This window comes from Pelophylax lessonae, assembly GCF_965119305.1.
Source record: "Pelophylax lessonae genome assembly, chromosome: 3".
NCBI classification, from domain to species: Eukaryota; Metazoa; Chordata; class Amphibia; order Anura; family Ranidae; genus Pelophylax; species Pelophylax lessonae.
Window position 1 is genome coordinate 420949746 of NC_138770.1, and position 18639 is coordinate 420968384.

At 40.9% G+C, this 18639-nt stretch overlaps 1 protein-coding gene across 2 annotated transcripts in view; it reads left to right on the forward strand.

Moving 5' to 3' along the window:
* The window catches only part of NCOA7 (nuclear receptor coactivator 7), a 189515-nt gene that overhangs the window by 115928 nt on the left and 54948 nt on the right, over window positions 1-18639 (forward strand). Inside the window, exons 8-9 of one of the 2 annotated variants that reach the window (XM_082252523.1) lie at window positions 2652-3526; window positions 15222-15390. In XM_082252523.1, coding sequence (XP_082108649.1) covers window positions 2652-3526; window positions 15222-15390 — 1044 coding nt within the window. The remainder of the gene's footprint in view (window positions 1-2651; window positions 3527-15221; window positions 15391-18639) is intronic. The other variant, XM_082252522.1, reaches the window with a different exon arrangement.

Here is an 18639-nt window from a genome sequence, read left to right on the forward strand (position 1 = left end):
GTGGCCAGCCTAAGGCACACCTGTGCAATAATCATGCTGTCTAATCAGCATCTTGATATGCCACACTTGTGAGGTGAATGGATTATGTCGGCAAAGGAGAAGTGCTCACTAACACAGGTTTAGACAGATTTGTGAACAATATGTGAGAGAAATAGGCCTTTTGTGTACATAGAAAAGGTCTTAGACCTTTGATTTCAGCTCATGAAAAATGGGGCCAAAAACAAAAGTGTTGCGTTTATAATTGTGTTCAGTGTAAATAGGTGGGGATCTCTGTGTGTGTGTGTTTTTTTTTTTTTTTTTATTGCCACAAAGCAGCTGATCAGTCAGGCTACAAAACAATTGGAATTGGTTAGTTCCAGTTTGTCTGGTGTGCAACTCAGTTGAACCTTTAGTTCAATTTTCTCTTCAAGAGGTCTGACACACACTGCCTGCTGAGTCAGACCAAAACCTGCAATCGGAGCTACAGCTCTCCAATTACCAGGGAGCCTGATCTTTTCTAACTGAGCAATGGAGGTGTGTCGGAACTCTGCAGAGAGGCCACTGATTCCACTCTGAGTTCAGTTTTTTTTTTTACATAAATGTTAATTTAGCAGCCTAGAATATTTACCAAAATATTCAGTTCAGTTCTGTTTTGTGCACCTTCTTTTTCCATCTTTGTGAGAGATGGCAAGAATCTTACAGTAGGTACAGCTGGGTATATGTGTCCTGCTTTTTCACATCAAACGAGAGAATGTCACGAGCACACCATGGATCACCAGTGTGGGTCTAAAGCTTTATTCCGTGAACACATCATTACAGCAAAAAGCAACATTTCAGGGCCTCGTAGGATCCCTTCCACAGGCATGTGATGTTTGGTAACATGCCTAATGAATGGGTCCTGCGGGGCTCCAAAACATTGCTATTCGCTGTAATGATATGATCGCTGAATAAAGCTTTGGACCCACTCTGGAGATCCGTGGTGTGCTTGTGACATTCTCTCGCTCTGACTATATACAGTTACAGCTGGTGATCACTGCAGTACCCACTTATATACGCAGCCATTTCTACAGGAACATGTTCGTTAGGAATAGTGTACTGCTATTTCACATGTCTCTTTAGTTGGACACAAGGACCTTTTAAGCAGTAGGGAGGCACGGTTCAATACACTTGTGCTTTGATGAAAAATGGATGCCCTTTGCAGGTTGACTGATATTATGTATACATACAAGGCTTTTTTTCAGTTATGATCTTCAAAGTTGGGCAATGTGGTAGATTCTACCATGTGTTATAATCTTATTAATCAAGTCTAGTTTTGTAATGGTAAATATTGCCCACTTGGTATCTCCTTTAGACCAGTCTTTTAGACTGTTAGACTTTTTAGACTTAGTCTTTTGGACCCAAGGGAACGTTTGAAAAATGTTCAGTTTTCAGGGAACATCTAATAAAACTAGTTAATTTGGAATAAGTGAGAAAAATGTCCCATACGTTGGTGGCTAGTTGGAAGAACGCCAACCCCCCCCCCCCCCCCCCCTCACAGTGGTGGTTTGAATGCCACCCTTACAGACTAAAAAGCTAAAAAGATCATTAGAGTCATGCTGCTAATTCTGCCAAGTGGCATTGGTCTTGGAACTATGCAAGCGCCATCAAATAGGAGGTAAAGTTGCCACGACTCAAGGAACCCCTAGCAACTTCTGTTAGGAACCCTAGGGCTCCATGGAACACTGGTTGAGAATGGCTGGTTCTTTTAGACATTTGATTTTTCTCTTGGGGGAATTAAACCTTGAGGCCTTTGCTGGGGATGTCCTATTTATGCAACCTGCTACTTTTATTTTGACCTGAAGCGCTATACAGACATTTGAACAAGTAGTGATCTAACTACCTAAGCAGGGTTGAGGATTTTTTTTTTTTTGCAAATCCCATTTTCCAAACACTTGTTGCTATACTAGAAATATTTAGCAAGAAAAACATAACTGCATACAGATTAAAATAGAAATCTATGTTTTTACATAATATTAAAGGGTCATTCCATCACAAAGTGAAAATTTTAGTTATCGGTTTTGGATGCTTCAACAGCCAGCTCTTCCTCCATAACTCTGTCCACCTTTTCTAGCCTCCACTAAATATTGCATTATTTTTTTTAAATGGTAAAAACTATGAGCCCCACTTATACTGACCGCAGTAGGTATGCATATCTATTCAGAACTTACACACAGAGATCCCAGTAATAGTGAAACTATGTTTTCCATTTGGCTATATTTCTATAAGTAGGTCGTACCACTGTGAAAGGTGAACTGAAATACTTCTGTAATTTTGTGGGCATATTTCAGGTTACCATAGTTTCCTTTGCAGCATCCGTGGTAGTTGGAACGAGAGGGGTGACCTTTGCAGTTCCTTTGTTACAATTATCACTTGTACTTTGATTAAAACCACCAATCACATCATCCACAAAACATCCACTTATTTGTGTTGAGTTTATTTTTTTTGCCATGCCTTTGTTTTTTGAACCTTAGTTTTTCAGTATTCGATTTTTTTTTTTATGCCTTTTTTGTTTTTCATTTATACTTGAGTACGTTTTTTTTTTTTGTTTGTTTGTTTTTTATTTACATTTTTTTTCTATTACTTTTATTTTCCATTTTTAACATTCCACACCCATCCATCACTTTTCCCCTTAGCGATAGACCAAAGGATCTTTGTCCTCTGTACAGGCCTGGGGAGTGGGAGGACCTCTCCTCAGAAAAGGACGTCAATCCATTCAGCAAGTTTAAGTCCATGAATAAAGGGAAAAGGCAGAATGGGGTTACTGGTGTGGAGAATCGGAAGATGATGGAAGCAGATGAAGCCAATGAACCAGATACAAATAAGCAACTTGACAATGCACCCACTGTAACACTAAATGTGGCTGATGCTGACACAAAAGATACTGAAAGGTCCAATGAAATAATTCTGAGCTCTAACCCTAAAAGATCTGACCAGTCCCCCACGGAAGATGATTTTATCGAATTAGTCGAGACTTTAGTGCAGCAAAATGGCAATCAAATTCATGACCAGTCAGAGGGGACAGTAGTGTCATCAGGGACTGAAGATTCCAGAATATCAAACTCTGCATTTACCCAGGAAGATCTGAACTTTAATGAGACCACAGACTCTGTAGATAGAATCAATATTAAAGATGTTATACACGAGCCATTACCTGATCACAAAAAATTAATTGATACCAAAAATATAGAACTTTGTCTAAGTTCTTCTAAAGAGGAAAACTCTACCCCAACAGATTGTGTCAACTCTGAGTCCTGTAAAGCTATTAATAATGTGCCAAGTGAAGCATCGATCTGTTCCAACTCAAACTCTAATGAGAAGATTGGCAAATCCACTGCTGCTAGTTTAAATACAGAGAAAGCCCACTCTAATTTAAGCCATGCCTCAGATGAATCTCCGGATTCCTTGTCAACTTGTTCGCCTGAAGACAATAGTCAGAAAGAGACGAAGATGGACAGCGAATCTGAGTTAAAGATGTGGTTACAGAAAAGGATGCAAGGGCCAATAGAAGGTGAGCTTTATTTTACCATTAATTGAGTAAAGACATTAAAGCTTAACGTGGTTGTAAACCCTTACATATACCCGGTGAAGTGACTGGCCTTAGGTGATACACTGAGACGGAAAAAATCCTCTTACTTACGTTGTACCTGTTTATCTACAGCTGTCTTTCCCCTATATCTATTCAAGGTGAAGAATTTAGACAATTTAGACAAGATTTCTCAGCACTGAAAAGAAGGGGGCAGTGGGCTGAACGTCTATCCGTGAGGAGAGCTCTAAGAGCTGATTGGAGGGAAGGGACACACCCCCTTCACACAGTACACACAGGAACAGAGCTGAGGCTGTCAATCAGCTGGAGCTCCTACCCCTGTAACCATTTTTGTCTTGGTGTTGGGAAAACTTGTCACAAGTGACTCATTCTTATAACAGAAGAACGAGGCAGCAGTCAGAAATGACAGTTAGTGCTCTGGATAGAGACAAGTAACCACTATAGAGGAATATGCCTTGTTCATATTCCATGTCCAAGGTTCACAACCACTTAAACCTCCCTGGCGTTCTGATTATGTCATAAATTTTTTATCTCAAAGCGGTACATTGTTTTGCATGGAAATCTGTTTTTATATTTTGGGCCTGTAATTCTTAGGAATAACTCACTTAAATCTGTCCAAACAAGAGTCTAGTAGACATCCCGGGTATGATAAAGTTTGAAACACAAAATCATAAATTTTAATATAAGAATACATTTTATTCAATAATATAATTAAACCAAAAACACTGAAATGTGTACAAACAAGGGGTGCGATATTACTAGTCACTGTAATAATAGTTTAGTAAACATCTCGGGTATGAAAGATTTTGAAACATGGGAATGCACAAAGTCCAACGTCCCAATCGGGACAAGAGAATCTGGTTTCCTTTCTAATTTTTCTTCCACTGTCATCTCTCTTCGAGCAACAAACCATGCACATCTTTGTAGGTGCTGACTTTTTCTCAGTTGGTGGGATGTAGTTCAAGAAGTGACGACCAATCAGGCGTTCTGAGTTGACCACACCAACAGCACGACGTCCAGATCTATTCACAGCCATTGATGGTGTTTGGTGATTCAGAAAGATATGTTTGGCAACTTTCCAAATTAAGTCCGAATGAATCACTGGCTTGTCACTCTGTCACTCTTTTTTTTTTTTTCCTTTTTAGCATAATGTAGGCATTCCACAAGCATTGCTCAAGAATATGTCTGAAGATCTTCTTATAGTACTTCTTTTGCGATTTCCTCATTGCTGGGTAGAATGTCATTGCTTGGTCAGCTCTGTCGACACCTCCCATGGTGATGCTGTAGTCTATCACTACTTGTGGCTTGATGACTTCTTTCCCACCTTTCATGTGTACTGTGGAGGTATTATGCACTGTACTCATTAGGTACACACCTTTCTTGTCCCGCCATCGCAGTGCCATCATTTTGCCTTTCTGCCAGGCAACCATTTCTCCTGTCTTGAGCTTCTTTTTGCCAAACATTGGTGGCATGTCGTGCCGGTTAGCCCTTACGGTTCCATAGGCATTGGTTTTGTTTTGCAGTAGAACCTCAAAGTTCAGGAGATGTATGAAAGTTGTCAGTTGTTACACAATAGCCCTGATTTAGCAATGGCTCTGATTTTAGCAATGGCTCAATTAGTGAAAGAACAGAAGATGTTGCCATTCCATAATTGCTGTATTTTTGATCAAATTTTGTTCCTTTTCCATTGTATATCACTGAATTCCAAATGTAGCCAGTTGACGATTTGCATAGCATGTATGATTTTACGTTAAATCATGCCCTCTTTGATGCAATGTATTGCATCCAGCTGACCCATCCCTTGTAGGCCATTAGACTTTCATCTATGCTAATGTCTCTTTCTGGCACATAGCTCCATTGGAAATTCTGTAGAATCATTTGATATACTTCAGAAATTTTCTTTAGTTTTGGTGCAGGATGAGTAGTTTCATCAAATTCTTCATTGTTTTCGAATGGAGATATTTCATTATGAGGGGAAATCTGCACTCTGACATGACTGTGCCAAAGAATGGAGTGGCAAGTAATGTATTGGTTGTCCAATACCTCTTCTGCAGGGGTTTCCCCACCACTCCCTGAAGAATTATTAGGCCCAGAAATTTCCAAATGTCATCTTTGGTCACTGGTTCCCACTTTCTGCATCTTGCAAACTTCCGATGTGTAGCCAATTGTTGCTCTTTGTACCGGTTTGTCTCGGTAACTATTTTTTCAATAACCTCATCGGTCAGAAATAATTTTTAGGTATGCCAAGGGGTTGTCATGGTCAACGTCAACTTTCATACCAGGTGCTCTAGTAAATGGGAATCTTGGGGGCGCTGCCTGATCTGTACCGCAGTCAATAGAGCACCAAGTTCTCACATCGCAGAATCGTCGCTATCATCGCTTTCAGTACCTGATGACGAATTTTCCCATGAATCACTATCGCTCAGTTCTTCAAATAATTTCGATTCACTGTTTTCTAGTTCGTCTAAAAGTGCTTTTGAGTGAAAAGAATGCTTTTTGGACGCCATGGATGTTCTAAATTTTCCAGGCACAAAGAACCGCAAAAGTACAGGCAGGGCACTGAAAAGCTACTAGATGAAAAGCTGTGGTAAAATGGCTTGATACAAAGCTGTAATCCTAACAGATTACACTGCATCATGTCATTTGTTTTATTTACTTTTTTGAAATTGCTGCCGGTTCCACCCCCCTGCCTCGCTGCACTCGCAGGGAAGGGAACCGGAAGACCGGTGCCGGCATCGGCCGGAGCACACAGCGGGAGGATGGCTGGAGGATGGTGGGGGACCGTAGCAGAAGGTAAGTGTGATTGTGGGTTAATCCCAAGTGTAGCTCGGGGTTACTGCTTTTGGCACTGTATATTAACCCAGATGCCACACTCGGGAATACCGCCAGGGGGGTAAGCATGGTACAGGAGCTAGTGGCAATCACTGTAGTAGAGGTGCCCACTACAGTGATTTCCAGCTTTAAAGTTCAAGTTTAATTTGCTTGTCTTCCTTGTCTCCCCACCCCCATCAACATGCTAATGATTTTAATAAATAAAACCTGTTTTCATTACATACCTCATTTTTGACCCAGTGACATCATCATTGGGCCTCTATGCAGAGAAGTCATGATTGGAAAAACAGGAAGCTGTGGTAATACCCACATGTGATGCCGAGCTTCCATCATTGAAAGTACTGAAACTCAATGAATGGAAGGGTAGGGCCATGGACAGTTTGCCTGGGAAGGAAAGGTCTAGATCAGGGATCCTCAAACTACGGCCCTCCAGCTGTTGCAGAACTACACATCCCATGAGGCATTGTAAAACTCTGACATTCACAGACATGACTAGGCATGATGGGAATTGTAGTTCCTGAACAACTGGAGGACCATAGTTTGAATACCCCTGGTCTAGATGATGATCTCCAGCGAGGAATTGGGTTGGGCTGTATCTAACTTGCTGCAGCTTCTAAAGCACACTAAAATCAGAGTAAGCAAATTTATGACCGGAGAAGAGCCTGTACAACTGTGCAATATAGTAAAGCTACCTTGAAATCAGTATCTTATTTTACCCTAATAACAATTCTTACCCTGGAGCACAAACTTTACACACCTGTCTTTCATCAGTAACCAAGAAGCCACAATCTCATATACTGTTCTATTCAAGACCTCTAAAAACCATAGCCATTGAGGATCTTTTGTGGTAACAATTACCGACATAATGTAACCTCATACAAAACACCAATACTAGGAGAGAAATCACCAGACACAATAAAACATATGAGTACCAAAATGGAGATTTATTAACCATTTTACCACCGGAGGATTTTGCTGTCTTACGTCTGGGCCACTTTTTGCGATTCGGCAATGTGCGAATTTAACTGACAATTGCGCAGTCATGCAACGCCGTACCCAAACAAAATTTACGTCCTTTTTTTCCCACAAATAGAGCTTTCTTTTGGTGGTATTTGATCACCTGTGCGATTTTTACTTTTTGCGCTATAAACAAAAAAAGAGCGACAATTTTGAAAAAATAACAATATTTTTCACATTTTTTTATATGAAATTCCCCCCCAAAAAAATTGAAAAATCTAAATTTTTTTATCATTTTAGGCCAATTTGTTTTCTGCTACATATTTTTGGTAAAAAAAAATCGCAATAAGCGTATTTTGATTGGTTTGCGCAAAAGTTATTGCGTTTACTAACTAAGGGGAAGATTTCTGACGTTTTTGGTGTTTTTTTTTTTAACGAGTAACGGCGGCGATCTGCGATTTTTTTTTTTTTTTTTTTTTTTGCGGGACTGCGACATTGCGGCGGACAGATCGGACCCTTGACTGACATTTTTGACACTTTTGGGGGTACCAGTGACATTACTACAGTAATCAGTGCTATAAATATGCACTGTTACTGTAAAAATGACACTGGCAGGGAAGGGGTTAATTTTATTGGAGAAGGAGGGGTTAATGTATGCCTGTTGCTTACTGACATGTGTGGGGGGAGGTGACTGAGTGACACAAGGACAGATCGCAGGTTCAGCTATGCTGAACCCTGCAATCTGACCCTGCCTGTCACTTAGGAGATCCGCCCGCTTTGTTTACACAAGCGGGCGGATCTCCACACTAGATCCCCGACTATCGGGGAAGAGCAGCGGCGATCGCCGCTGCTCCTCCCCTGGCCTGACTCCCGCTGTGACTGAATACAGCGGGAGTGAGACTCCGGTGGCGCGCACGTGCCGCCGAGAGAGGGGAATGTCTGGCGACGTAGGTCTACGTCGTCAGACCTACAAGAGCCACTTTGCCGCAGTAGAGCTCTAGTGAGCAGCGGTAAAGTGGTTAAAGTGTTTCTTAAGGCTTTTTTTAAATTAAAAATAATAAACCTGTTATACTTATCTGCTCTGTGCAATGGTATTGGACAATGCAGCCCAGAACCTCCTCTTCTGGGCCCCCCCCCCCCACTAGATCTGCTTCTCCTGCTACTCTTGTGTATCTGCCTCCATAGCAAGCCGCTTGCTATAGGGGTAAATGTGCAGGGGTCACTCCCTGTCCTACTTCGCCCCCCCCCCCACAACTTTCTACTCACAGGATTTTATTGACAGCAGCAGGTGCCAATGGCTCCTGTTGCTGCCTGGTCCTCCTATGAGAAGAGAGACTGGGGAGAAGACCTTTCATTGGGAATAGCGTTGGATTGATACAGGACTTAGTAAGTAAGTGTTTTTTTTTACCCTAATGCAGGGAATGCATTAAGGTAAAAAAGTTTTAGCTTTAGAACCACTTGAATACTAAAATTGAACTCATTAGTATGTCACTTGATATCTACACACATTACAACAGCACATTAAAACATGATGACCGGGTTGGGTATAAACATGCAAAAAAGAGTAATTTAATTAATGGAGTATCATATTTATAACATTATCTAACATCCCATTCTTTTCAACCAGTTAAAATCTAGGAAACCTCTCTTTTGTAGGCTTTAAAAATATATCTCTACCTCCCTTTAAAGATTTAAAGTGATTGTAAAGGAACATTTTTTGTTAAAAAAAAAATAACAAACATCTCATACTTACCTTTTCTGTGCAGTGGTTTTTGGGGGCATTTTTGTGTGCTCGCACCCGAGCTGGCTCTCTCTGCATCCATACAACACGCTCAGCATCGCCCCACGTGATTGACAGCAGCGGAAGGCAATGGCTCCCACTGCTGCCAATCATGAGGGAGAGACCCGGGAGAGCCTCTGGTCTCGTGCACATCGCTGGATCGGGATCAGGCTTGGGTAAGTATTAGAGGGGGCTTTTTCACTTTAATCATCTTAATCTTCAGGTTCAGTAAACCCCCCTCCCCCATTGTAACTCTAATTGAACCAAACCCTTTTCTCAGCTCCAACTAACATCCATAAATTAAATACCTTCCCTATCCTGCTCCGCACAAGAACGCAATTTGTTTTCATTATTGAAAGAAGCTATAAAAGCAGATAAATCATTTAATAAACCCATGCAAACAAATCATCATTGTAGCATATACAAATCTGTCATGTAAACAGATTGCTGCCATATAAAATGTGGCCAGATAGGGAGAAAACTTTGTTCCCATCATGGCCCCGAATCTCTGAGAGTAGCAATCAACATCTAAAGAAGAATAGTTGTGTATCAAAAAATAATCGAATGCATCAATTATAAATGTTTTATGTCTAACAGAATATTGACACTAGTGATCTACATGAAGTGACTACCATTAACCCAAATTTGTGCCGGATAATAAAATATAAACTTTGAATGTCACAAGTGATCCATAGATCAACTTCATTCCTTTAAAAAAAATCCCCAAAAAATGACCCATTCACCAAAAAAAAAAGTCTGTTACAAAAAACAAGAGACGGTTTTTGACAAGTCTTTTAATAAAAATGAAGAATGTCCCACGTCATAGCTCCAACGTGTCTTCTTTCTCCAGTTCCACCACCTTCTTCCTCCAGTCTTCTCCAACTGCTGATGTCTTTCTCCTCTTCTGATGCCTTCTTCTTCTGATGATGTCTTCTCCCGCCGCCGACCCGTTGTCTGCCGGTTCTTATAAAGCTATGTGGCGTGGCCATCTAGTGACATCATCTGGAGACCCCGCTCCTTTCACTGGGCAGGGTCCCTTGATGACCTCACCGGATGGTCATGCTGTATAAGAACCGGAAGACAACGGAGCTGATGCAACGGAGGGAGCCAGCGTCGGAGGAAGATCGTGTTTTTTTTAACTATTTTTGGCAGACTGGCGGTAGCATAAGACCCCACTGGAGGAAGAAGACCTCAGTGGATGGAGAAGACCAAGGGAAGAAGGTGGCGGAACCGGAGAAAGAAGACATGTTGGCACTACGGTGGGGGAACATTCTTCACTTTTAATAAAGGACTTGTCAAAACCGTCTCTTGTTTTTTTAACGCTACACTGCTTTTTTTAGTGACTGAGTAGGGGTACAATGTACCCCATACTAATTTAGATAGGGGGAGGAGCAGGGATCTAGGGGCCAATAAGCCCCCTGCCCACAGACCCTCACAGCCAACTACCACTGTTGTTGGGAAGAGGCCCTTGTCCCCATCAACATGGAGGCAGGGTACTTTGGGGTGTTGGTCTGGTATGGTCCCGGGGGGGGGCACTCGCTCATTCAACCCCCACCTTTCTTGACCTGCCAGGCTGCATTCTCGGTAAGGGTCTAGTATGGATTTTGGGGGGACCCCATGTAATTTATTTTTTTTTGGCATGGGTTTTCCTTTAAAATCCATACCAGACAGAAGGGTCTGTTATGGTGCTGAGGGGGGAACCCATGACATAGTTTTTTTTAATTTTGGCGTGAGGTTTCCTCCATACCAAAAGAAAATTAATTTGTTTGATTGGTCAAAGGACAAGTCGCAATCATCTTAGTCGGTTCCCATTCATTAAATTCGCATGAAAGTCGGACATGAAGTCACAGGGCAAAGTCAGATCAGAAGTGGTCCGACTTTGGTGTCAGAGCAGTGTGAACCCAGCCTCATAGATCAAGAGGCTGTAATTGATGCTCAAGCCACTGCTTTATTTAAAGATCTGATTATTTCTATAAGGGAATTTCACCCCTTATGAACTTTGATTAAATGATGCAAAATCGGTACTAGGAGATAAACTGGAGCAAATATTCCTCTCTCTTTTGTCAAAATTGCCACACTTGTCTATATTTCCATTATTTTGTCAGGTCAATTTATATTTCTTATTTCAGTTCATATACCAGATTACTTGTTCACTTGATTGTTTAGGTAATGGATCACTCTCCAGTTCCAGTTCTTCCAAATCTAGTACTTTCAACAGTGTTTTTAACCTTTCTTCATCAAGGCACCCTTTACAATTCTGCACAATCTCAAGGCACCCCGTTCTAAAATGTAAAAAACTAAACTAATATTTTTCATTCTTCCAAATCAAATACACCTTTGCACACTGGTACTGAGTAATAATTCTAGCTTTTCTCTTCTCTCTGTTTCTTTCCCTCACAAAGTGCTGACAGAGAGGGGCAAATAAGGATATTGTGCATGAGCCAAACGTCCTCCTTATTAACCGATTATGTCATTGGTTGTTAGGACACTGGCGGCTAGAAGGTTGTAATGGTGCACAATGACAACTTGTGGCTTTGTGTAAATAAAAGGCAGTCTTGATAATACCCCCCTGGCTTGTATACAATTTTTGGGAATTTTCAGGCATTTTGCCAAGGCACCCCCAAAGAAACCTGAAGGCACCCTGGTTGAAAAAGGCTGCTTTACACATCTTGAAAATCAAACACCATATCCTCCCATAGAGTTTTTATATTTCCTCCTCATTTTCCCATTATTGTCCTCTGTATCATAATGGTATTTTTTCAAAGTTAAACTTCTTGCAAATGTATTGACTTCTAAAGTAGTATTGCATCAAATTGTCTGACCTAATTAAAATGTAAACCCCTGGACAATAGACGTGCTTTATCTGCTAATATCTTCCCTTGAGGATAGCTTCAGGAATTTTTTTTCGAACTTGTCCCCAAAGAAAATACTGTCCACATGCCTCTTCCTACATTTTCTTCTTTGTCTTGTCCTTTTTTGTTGCCTTATCTTGCAACATTTTTTTTCTGATTTACTTCCACTCACTTTTTTCATGCAATTCAATTTACTATTTAACTTTGTATCCAAATCTCCCAAAATAGTAATTTCATTTAAAGAAGTGATCTGTTGCTGAAATACACTGATGCTATCCTGAAGTTAATTCAGTTCCACAGTCTTGCAATTTATTGTAATCCTAATTAGGTCAAAAGAGTAAGGTGACAAGGTTCTGACTTTGACTGTGTGAAATTTTTGACCACTCCTCAGCCACTTTCTTCAGTTGCAAGATGTCTGTGCTTCCTTGCATGAATTGCCAGTTTCAAATCCCCCATTACAATATTTAAATGGGGTTAAAATCCGAGCTTTTACTAGACCAGTCTATAACCTTCCATTTATTTGTGAACTTGTTAGTGTGCTTTGAAACATTATCATTTTAAAACATCCATTATCTGCTCAAGGTCCACTTTTGGAGAAATGGCCTCACAATATCAAGAACACGTTGCTGTGATGCAGAATTCATAGTTGACTCAACGAGTGGAAGCTGCCCAGGCCTTGAACTACCAAAGCAACCGTCACTACCCTGCTTTTACAGTTGATATGAGGTTCTTTTCCCGAAATGCTGTCCTCACTTTGTGTCAAACAACTCTTTTCTTTGATTCATCAGTCCACAGCACCTGAATGCCTGGTTTTAGACTATATTTTTAGACTATATTTTTAATGGCAAAACTGCAGTATTTCTTCTTTCTCTTACGTCCCCTGACAGTCGCTGCCCCTCGTATAGTATTCCCCAATGGGTATTGACCTCTTATCCATAGGAGCAAGCTAGGCATAAGACTTGTTAAAATACAAAACAATTTGCATAGACACACCTATAGGGGCTGTCCCACTGGTCCAATACCCCTCTGCTATCAGCATTCCCAACTCAATTTGGTAGCAAGCAAGTCCAAAAACCCCAAAAAGAGGGGCGGGGGCGGCGACTGTCAGAGGACTCAGAGAAAGGAATTTTACGGTAAGATTTTACAAAAATTCAGTTTTTTGTGTGTGACATATCTGTGTTTTCGTTTAGATTTTGAAAATGCACCATGTCAATTTTTGAGCCATTTTCCCCAAATTGTATTTTTATCATTAGGAACAGTTTAAAGGAAGATTAATGTTTGCTTATTGAAATATGTTAAAAAAAATCATCAAGGTGTAGTTGCTTTTTCATTTGACTGTATGCTCAGGTATTACTCAAACTTACCCCCAAACCTCCCTCTCCCCTCTAGAGCATGTCCCAGCATTTCTTTTTTTTCCTGTAACAAGAAAATAATGTATGCTTGTGGAAAAGGACATAGAGTGGTGGGCGATAGACAGAGTTTGTAGTCTAGCGGACAGGGCTTACAACCTTGGTTGGGATTTCAGTGCACTGACTTACATTATTGTTTTATTATTATTATACAAGCTTTATATAGCTCCAACAGTTTGTGCAGCGCTTTACAAAATAAGGACAGACTACAGGCGGTCCCCGGGTTACAAACATCCGACTTACAAATGACTCCTACTTACAAACAGATAGAGACAACAGGAAGTGAGGAGAAATCTACCCCTAGGAAGGGAAAGTCACCCCTGTTAGAGTTATCATGGGAAAAAAGGTGTCCCCACTGAAGCTTTATCACCAATCCTTGTTTCCACAACAACCCACATTTTTCAAAACTCACATTTTTCAAAACCTAGTTGTCATAGGGACAGAAAGTGAGGTGAAATCTTCTGAACAGGGGTACAGACAGCAAAACAAATGGTACAGGGGGGTTAACCCTTCCCTATGCTATACAAAAAATGTAAAAATTATTCTTTTGGCTGGAGCTACACTTTAAAAATTTACCTGTTCTTACTTACAAACAAATTTGACTTAGGAACAAACCTACAGTCCCTATCTTGTTTGTAACCCGGGGACCGCCTGTACAGTTAAAAAATGATTCAATAGCTAAAAGGTTTCTGATTTTACATAAAGTACTTGTAAACACAATTTTTTTTTTTTTTTACTTTAGTGTAAACAAACCTTGCACTGCCTGTTGCCCAACTTCCGCCCAATACTTACCTGAGTCCTTTATCGATCCAGCACTGTGCCTGGCTGCAAGTCTTCTCTTCCCTCTTCCTGCTCTCACAGGCTTTTCTGGGTCCCCCTGCTGTCAATTAAACCCAGAGAGCAGGGAACCAGGAAAAGCTACGCTGCCTGTGTTAGTGGGCCTACACAGCCCAGCTTAGGAGCGAGCCCATGTGTCTGCCCCCATAGAAGCCACTTTTAAGATCACTGGCTTGGGACTCCAGAAGTGGAGGTTTAGGGCCACTCTGTGCAATACCATTGCACAGTGCATGTAAGTATAAACCTGTTTATTTTATTAAATAAAATGAAAATGACTTTACAACCACTTTACCAAGTGTTGTTCCACTTACAGACAACATAGCCAAATAACGGACCCAGCAGCGTAGTGAAGGACACGTGTAGAGAAATTGGTTTGTTTTAAAGCGTATTTAAACCCAAGAGCAAAAGTTGATAGTATGCCAGTCCTTCAATGTTGTAGCTGCGATAGTTCTTCACACACTTATTTTTTCCCTCAATTTTCAGCTAGTATTACTGCCATTAACATACTTACTATCTTATGGTGACAACTGCACTGAGCGGCTTTGACACCCTAGTTAGGCATATCTCCTCGACATGCAGATACTTTTCCTTTACTTCCATGCTGCTTCACTCAGCCACCGGAAATAAATAATCTGCTACTTCTGGATAAGAAGGAATATGTGTTCCACTTCATGTGACAATTCTTGTGCTTGGTGACCCAGTACTGTCACGTATGGAATGGGAAGAGCCTTTTGCCCTGTGAAGGCTCAGAATAGAGCACAGCTCTTTCTTGTTCCTCCCGGCTAAATGGAGCAGCAGCACTAGAGCCAACATAAGGCAATTATATACCGTTGGGGAGGGTCGCATTAAAGTGAGCCTTTGCTCTGCTCTGCATGGGCGAAACACTTTTTTTTTTTTTCCTTTATCTGCCTTCTGTTTTTTTAATGGGTTTGTAACCTTTTAAGGAAAAAAAAATGGTGTCTATTGTAAAAATTCTTGTTTTGTTGACCTAGATATGCTTCCCTCCAAAGAAGAAAGGAGCAAAAACCCACCTATGTTTCTGTGCATTAAAGTGGGCAAACCAATGAGGAAATCTTTTGCCACACAAGCTACAACTATGGTACAACAATTTGACTGGAAAAGAAAGCAACTTGAATATTGGTTTGCAGTCCCGCAAGAGAGGTTAGTAGAAGTTGATTTCTTTGTGTGGAAGTGATATACCTATTTCTCAACTGACAGCATTTATTTTGGTGATTTGGGTTACTGCATTGCAGTACTTCAAGCCCCCCGCCCCATACTAAGTTGCTGGTTTAAAAAGTTTAACACACTTACCTTCCCCCTGCTTCCGCCTACAATGTCTAGGTAAAAATGACATTCACAATCTCTTCTGCTTCTGCACTGTGCTGCACCCTTTCCAATGCAAATGCAGAGAGTAAGGTAAGTATGCTTTCAATTTTTTTTTTTTTTTGTACTTTTAGTATGCAGCAGTTTGGTATAGAGGAGGAGGCCCTAATGTAAATAGTTAATGTTGTCTTTTAGTGCAAAGTTGTCTTTGTCGTCCTGTGTAGAGTGATTCTGACCTGATTGTTCATCTGTTTTGGACTTGAAAAGTCAGTAGTGCAGTCTAGGCAATAGAGCTCATATTTATGCAGGAAAAGTCTTGAACAGTAGGTAAAAGCCCGTTCATGCCATTTTATTCTGGTTTATCATTAATTTAATAACTTGGATACAGGCTGCTGTTTTATGTCCTTACAATGGCTTCAAATTAGATGAATACTATCAACTGCTAAATTAAGTTGCAAGTGGCAGAATTAAGGGCACCAATTTCTAGATTTTTCTTTTGGATATTTTTCTTATTTATTAGTTGTGTGTGTATATATAGTATAGCTCAGACAATTTCCACAGCTGTTTGCATACCGTATTTTCCGGCGTATAAGACGACTGGGTGTATAATACTACCCCCAACTTTTCCAGTTAAAATATAGAGTTTGGGATATACTCGCCGTATAGCTGTACTTGTGCTATAATGTATGAACAGGTACAGATACTGGTGCTGTACTGTATGTGGTACCCAGTATACAACTGGTGATTGGCTGGTTGTAAGCCTGCCTGGATTGGTCTGGTCAGCTCTCCCTGCCTGCCCAGCCCTCCCTGTCTCAGAGACTATCAGAGCGGTATGCCCGGGGTATGGAAAAAAGAGAGAGAGAGCGGCGATGTGACCAGAAAAACACGCCTCTTTCACCCGTCTGGCCCGCCCTTGTATCCTTTTACCGTACCTCCTTCTCTGCCTCTCAGATCTCACACATGCATGCCTGCACCGCTTTACTGCAGTCCTCAGGAGCGAGACGCAGAGAAGAGGAATGGTAATAGGATACAAGGGCGGGCCAGACGGGTGAAAGAGGCATGTTTTTCTGGTCACGTCGCCGCTCTCTCTCTATCTTTTTTCCATACCCCAGGCATACCGCAGCCGTTTTTGAGCCCCTACCGCAAATTCTCCAGTTCGACTCCGAAGTTTCAGCATCGGCCCTATAAGACGACACCCGGCGTATAAGACGACCCCCGACTTTTAAGAAGATTTTCCTGGGTTAAAAGTGGTCTTATACGCTGGAAAATACGGTATATATTTACATTCACATCAGCCCCTGCCCTTTAATAGCTTACAATCTAAGGTCCCTAACTGACATTCATCCATATACATAAACGAGCCAATTTAGAAAGGAGCCAATTAAACTACCAGCATGTCTTTGGAGTGTGGTAGGAAACTGCAGTACCCCAAGGAAACCCATATAGGCACAGGGAGAGCATGAAAACTGGTTAAGATTGGAGCATACAACCCTAGTGCTGCTAGGCGGAAGTGCTAACCACTATTATTATTAATATTAATATCATTGCTATTATTATGATAAAAGTGAAAACAATGTGGTCGTATATGTGGGCGTTATTTAGTAAGGTGTTTGGTTGCTGTGGAGTAACAAAGACATCTAATTTTTTCAAACTCAAATCAAGACTGAGAAAATAATGTCTTCTAGAGTCTGATTGTTGTAGAGCAGCCACAGCTTTTACTTTTAGATACCTTGATAATGATGGCTACTAAGGTGCTCTCATTGGATAGGGGCAAATGCTTACCCCTAAATTTAGGAAAAATGGGACCCTTGTAAGAGAATGCATTAAAGAATAGAGGTGTGCACAGGAGAAGATTCTCCTTTTCTAAAAGACATAGCAATATTTTTAAATTGCCCATAGTTTGCATAGGTGTGTCCATTGTGCCAACACAGTCTTGCCATTGTCAAGGAGTGCTATCAGAAGATAATTTTTTTGCCCAGCTCATCTGAGTTTACAAACACTTTCTTTTACTGAAATGTAGTGAGTTTTTGCAATACAATGAGTAGTAGCAGTACATAGCTGAAATGGAAACCAAAGGTATTTCTACACAGTATACACATATTTCCTCCCTAAATGTAGGGCTAGGATGACAATGGGTTAATACCATAGTAGAACAGGGAAAAAGCAAAACTTGCGAAGAGTCCATAGACGCAAGTCTTGAATTTTACATTTATTTTCGCAGCAAACTCACCTTATATACTGAATCACAGTATTACATTTGTAGTATTATTGTATTCTAGTAAGTATAGAGAGAAACCTGCAGGTGGAAGGTGGCGACGGCCATCTTGATACACCCCGCACTGCTCAGCAACAGACTGATTATATAAATAGTGAAATAGACTATTTCACTTGGCACAGTAAAAAGTCTATTTCCGTATATAAGGTAAGTTTACTGCTAAAATAAATGTAAAATTCAAGACTTGCGAGGGTGTAAGAAGATGTCCGCCTCTGCTTCGTGTTCTGTCACATTAGGGAAGCTATTGGAACACATAGTGGCCATGTTGGAATGCATGCGCAGTAAGTTGTTCTCGTCCGAGCGTCACTTTCTGGTTGCAGAATCTGATAGGTAGCAGTATTCTGATAGAACACCGTATCAACCAGTGTGTACACCCTAATCCATAGCCTCTGAACCTTGGGACAGGTCCACCATATGTGTTTTATATCGCCCAAACTTGGGCAGCCTCTAAAGCAGTTGGGCGGGTCCGATGGTAGACATTTCACCATCCTAGCTGGTGTAAAGTACTAACGGGACATAACCTCAAAGGATTTCTCGAGAGCCAAGACATTACGGGAAGATTTAAACAAGGCGTTCTACATTTTGCGCCAGTCTTAGGGCTGTAGGGCAGAGCCAATGTCTTTTGCCCACGTATTACAATACAAGAAGGTTTGAGATCCAGTAATATTCAGCATAGAGGAATATAACAAAAAAATCAAACCCTTAGTAGGGTGGGTGCGACATCTGGTCTCAAAAGCTGTTGGCCGTAACAGAAATTCCTGATGTTTTGTTAAAGAATTCATAAAATTTGTTTATATCGAAAATGTTCGGAT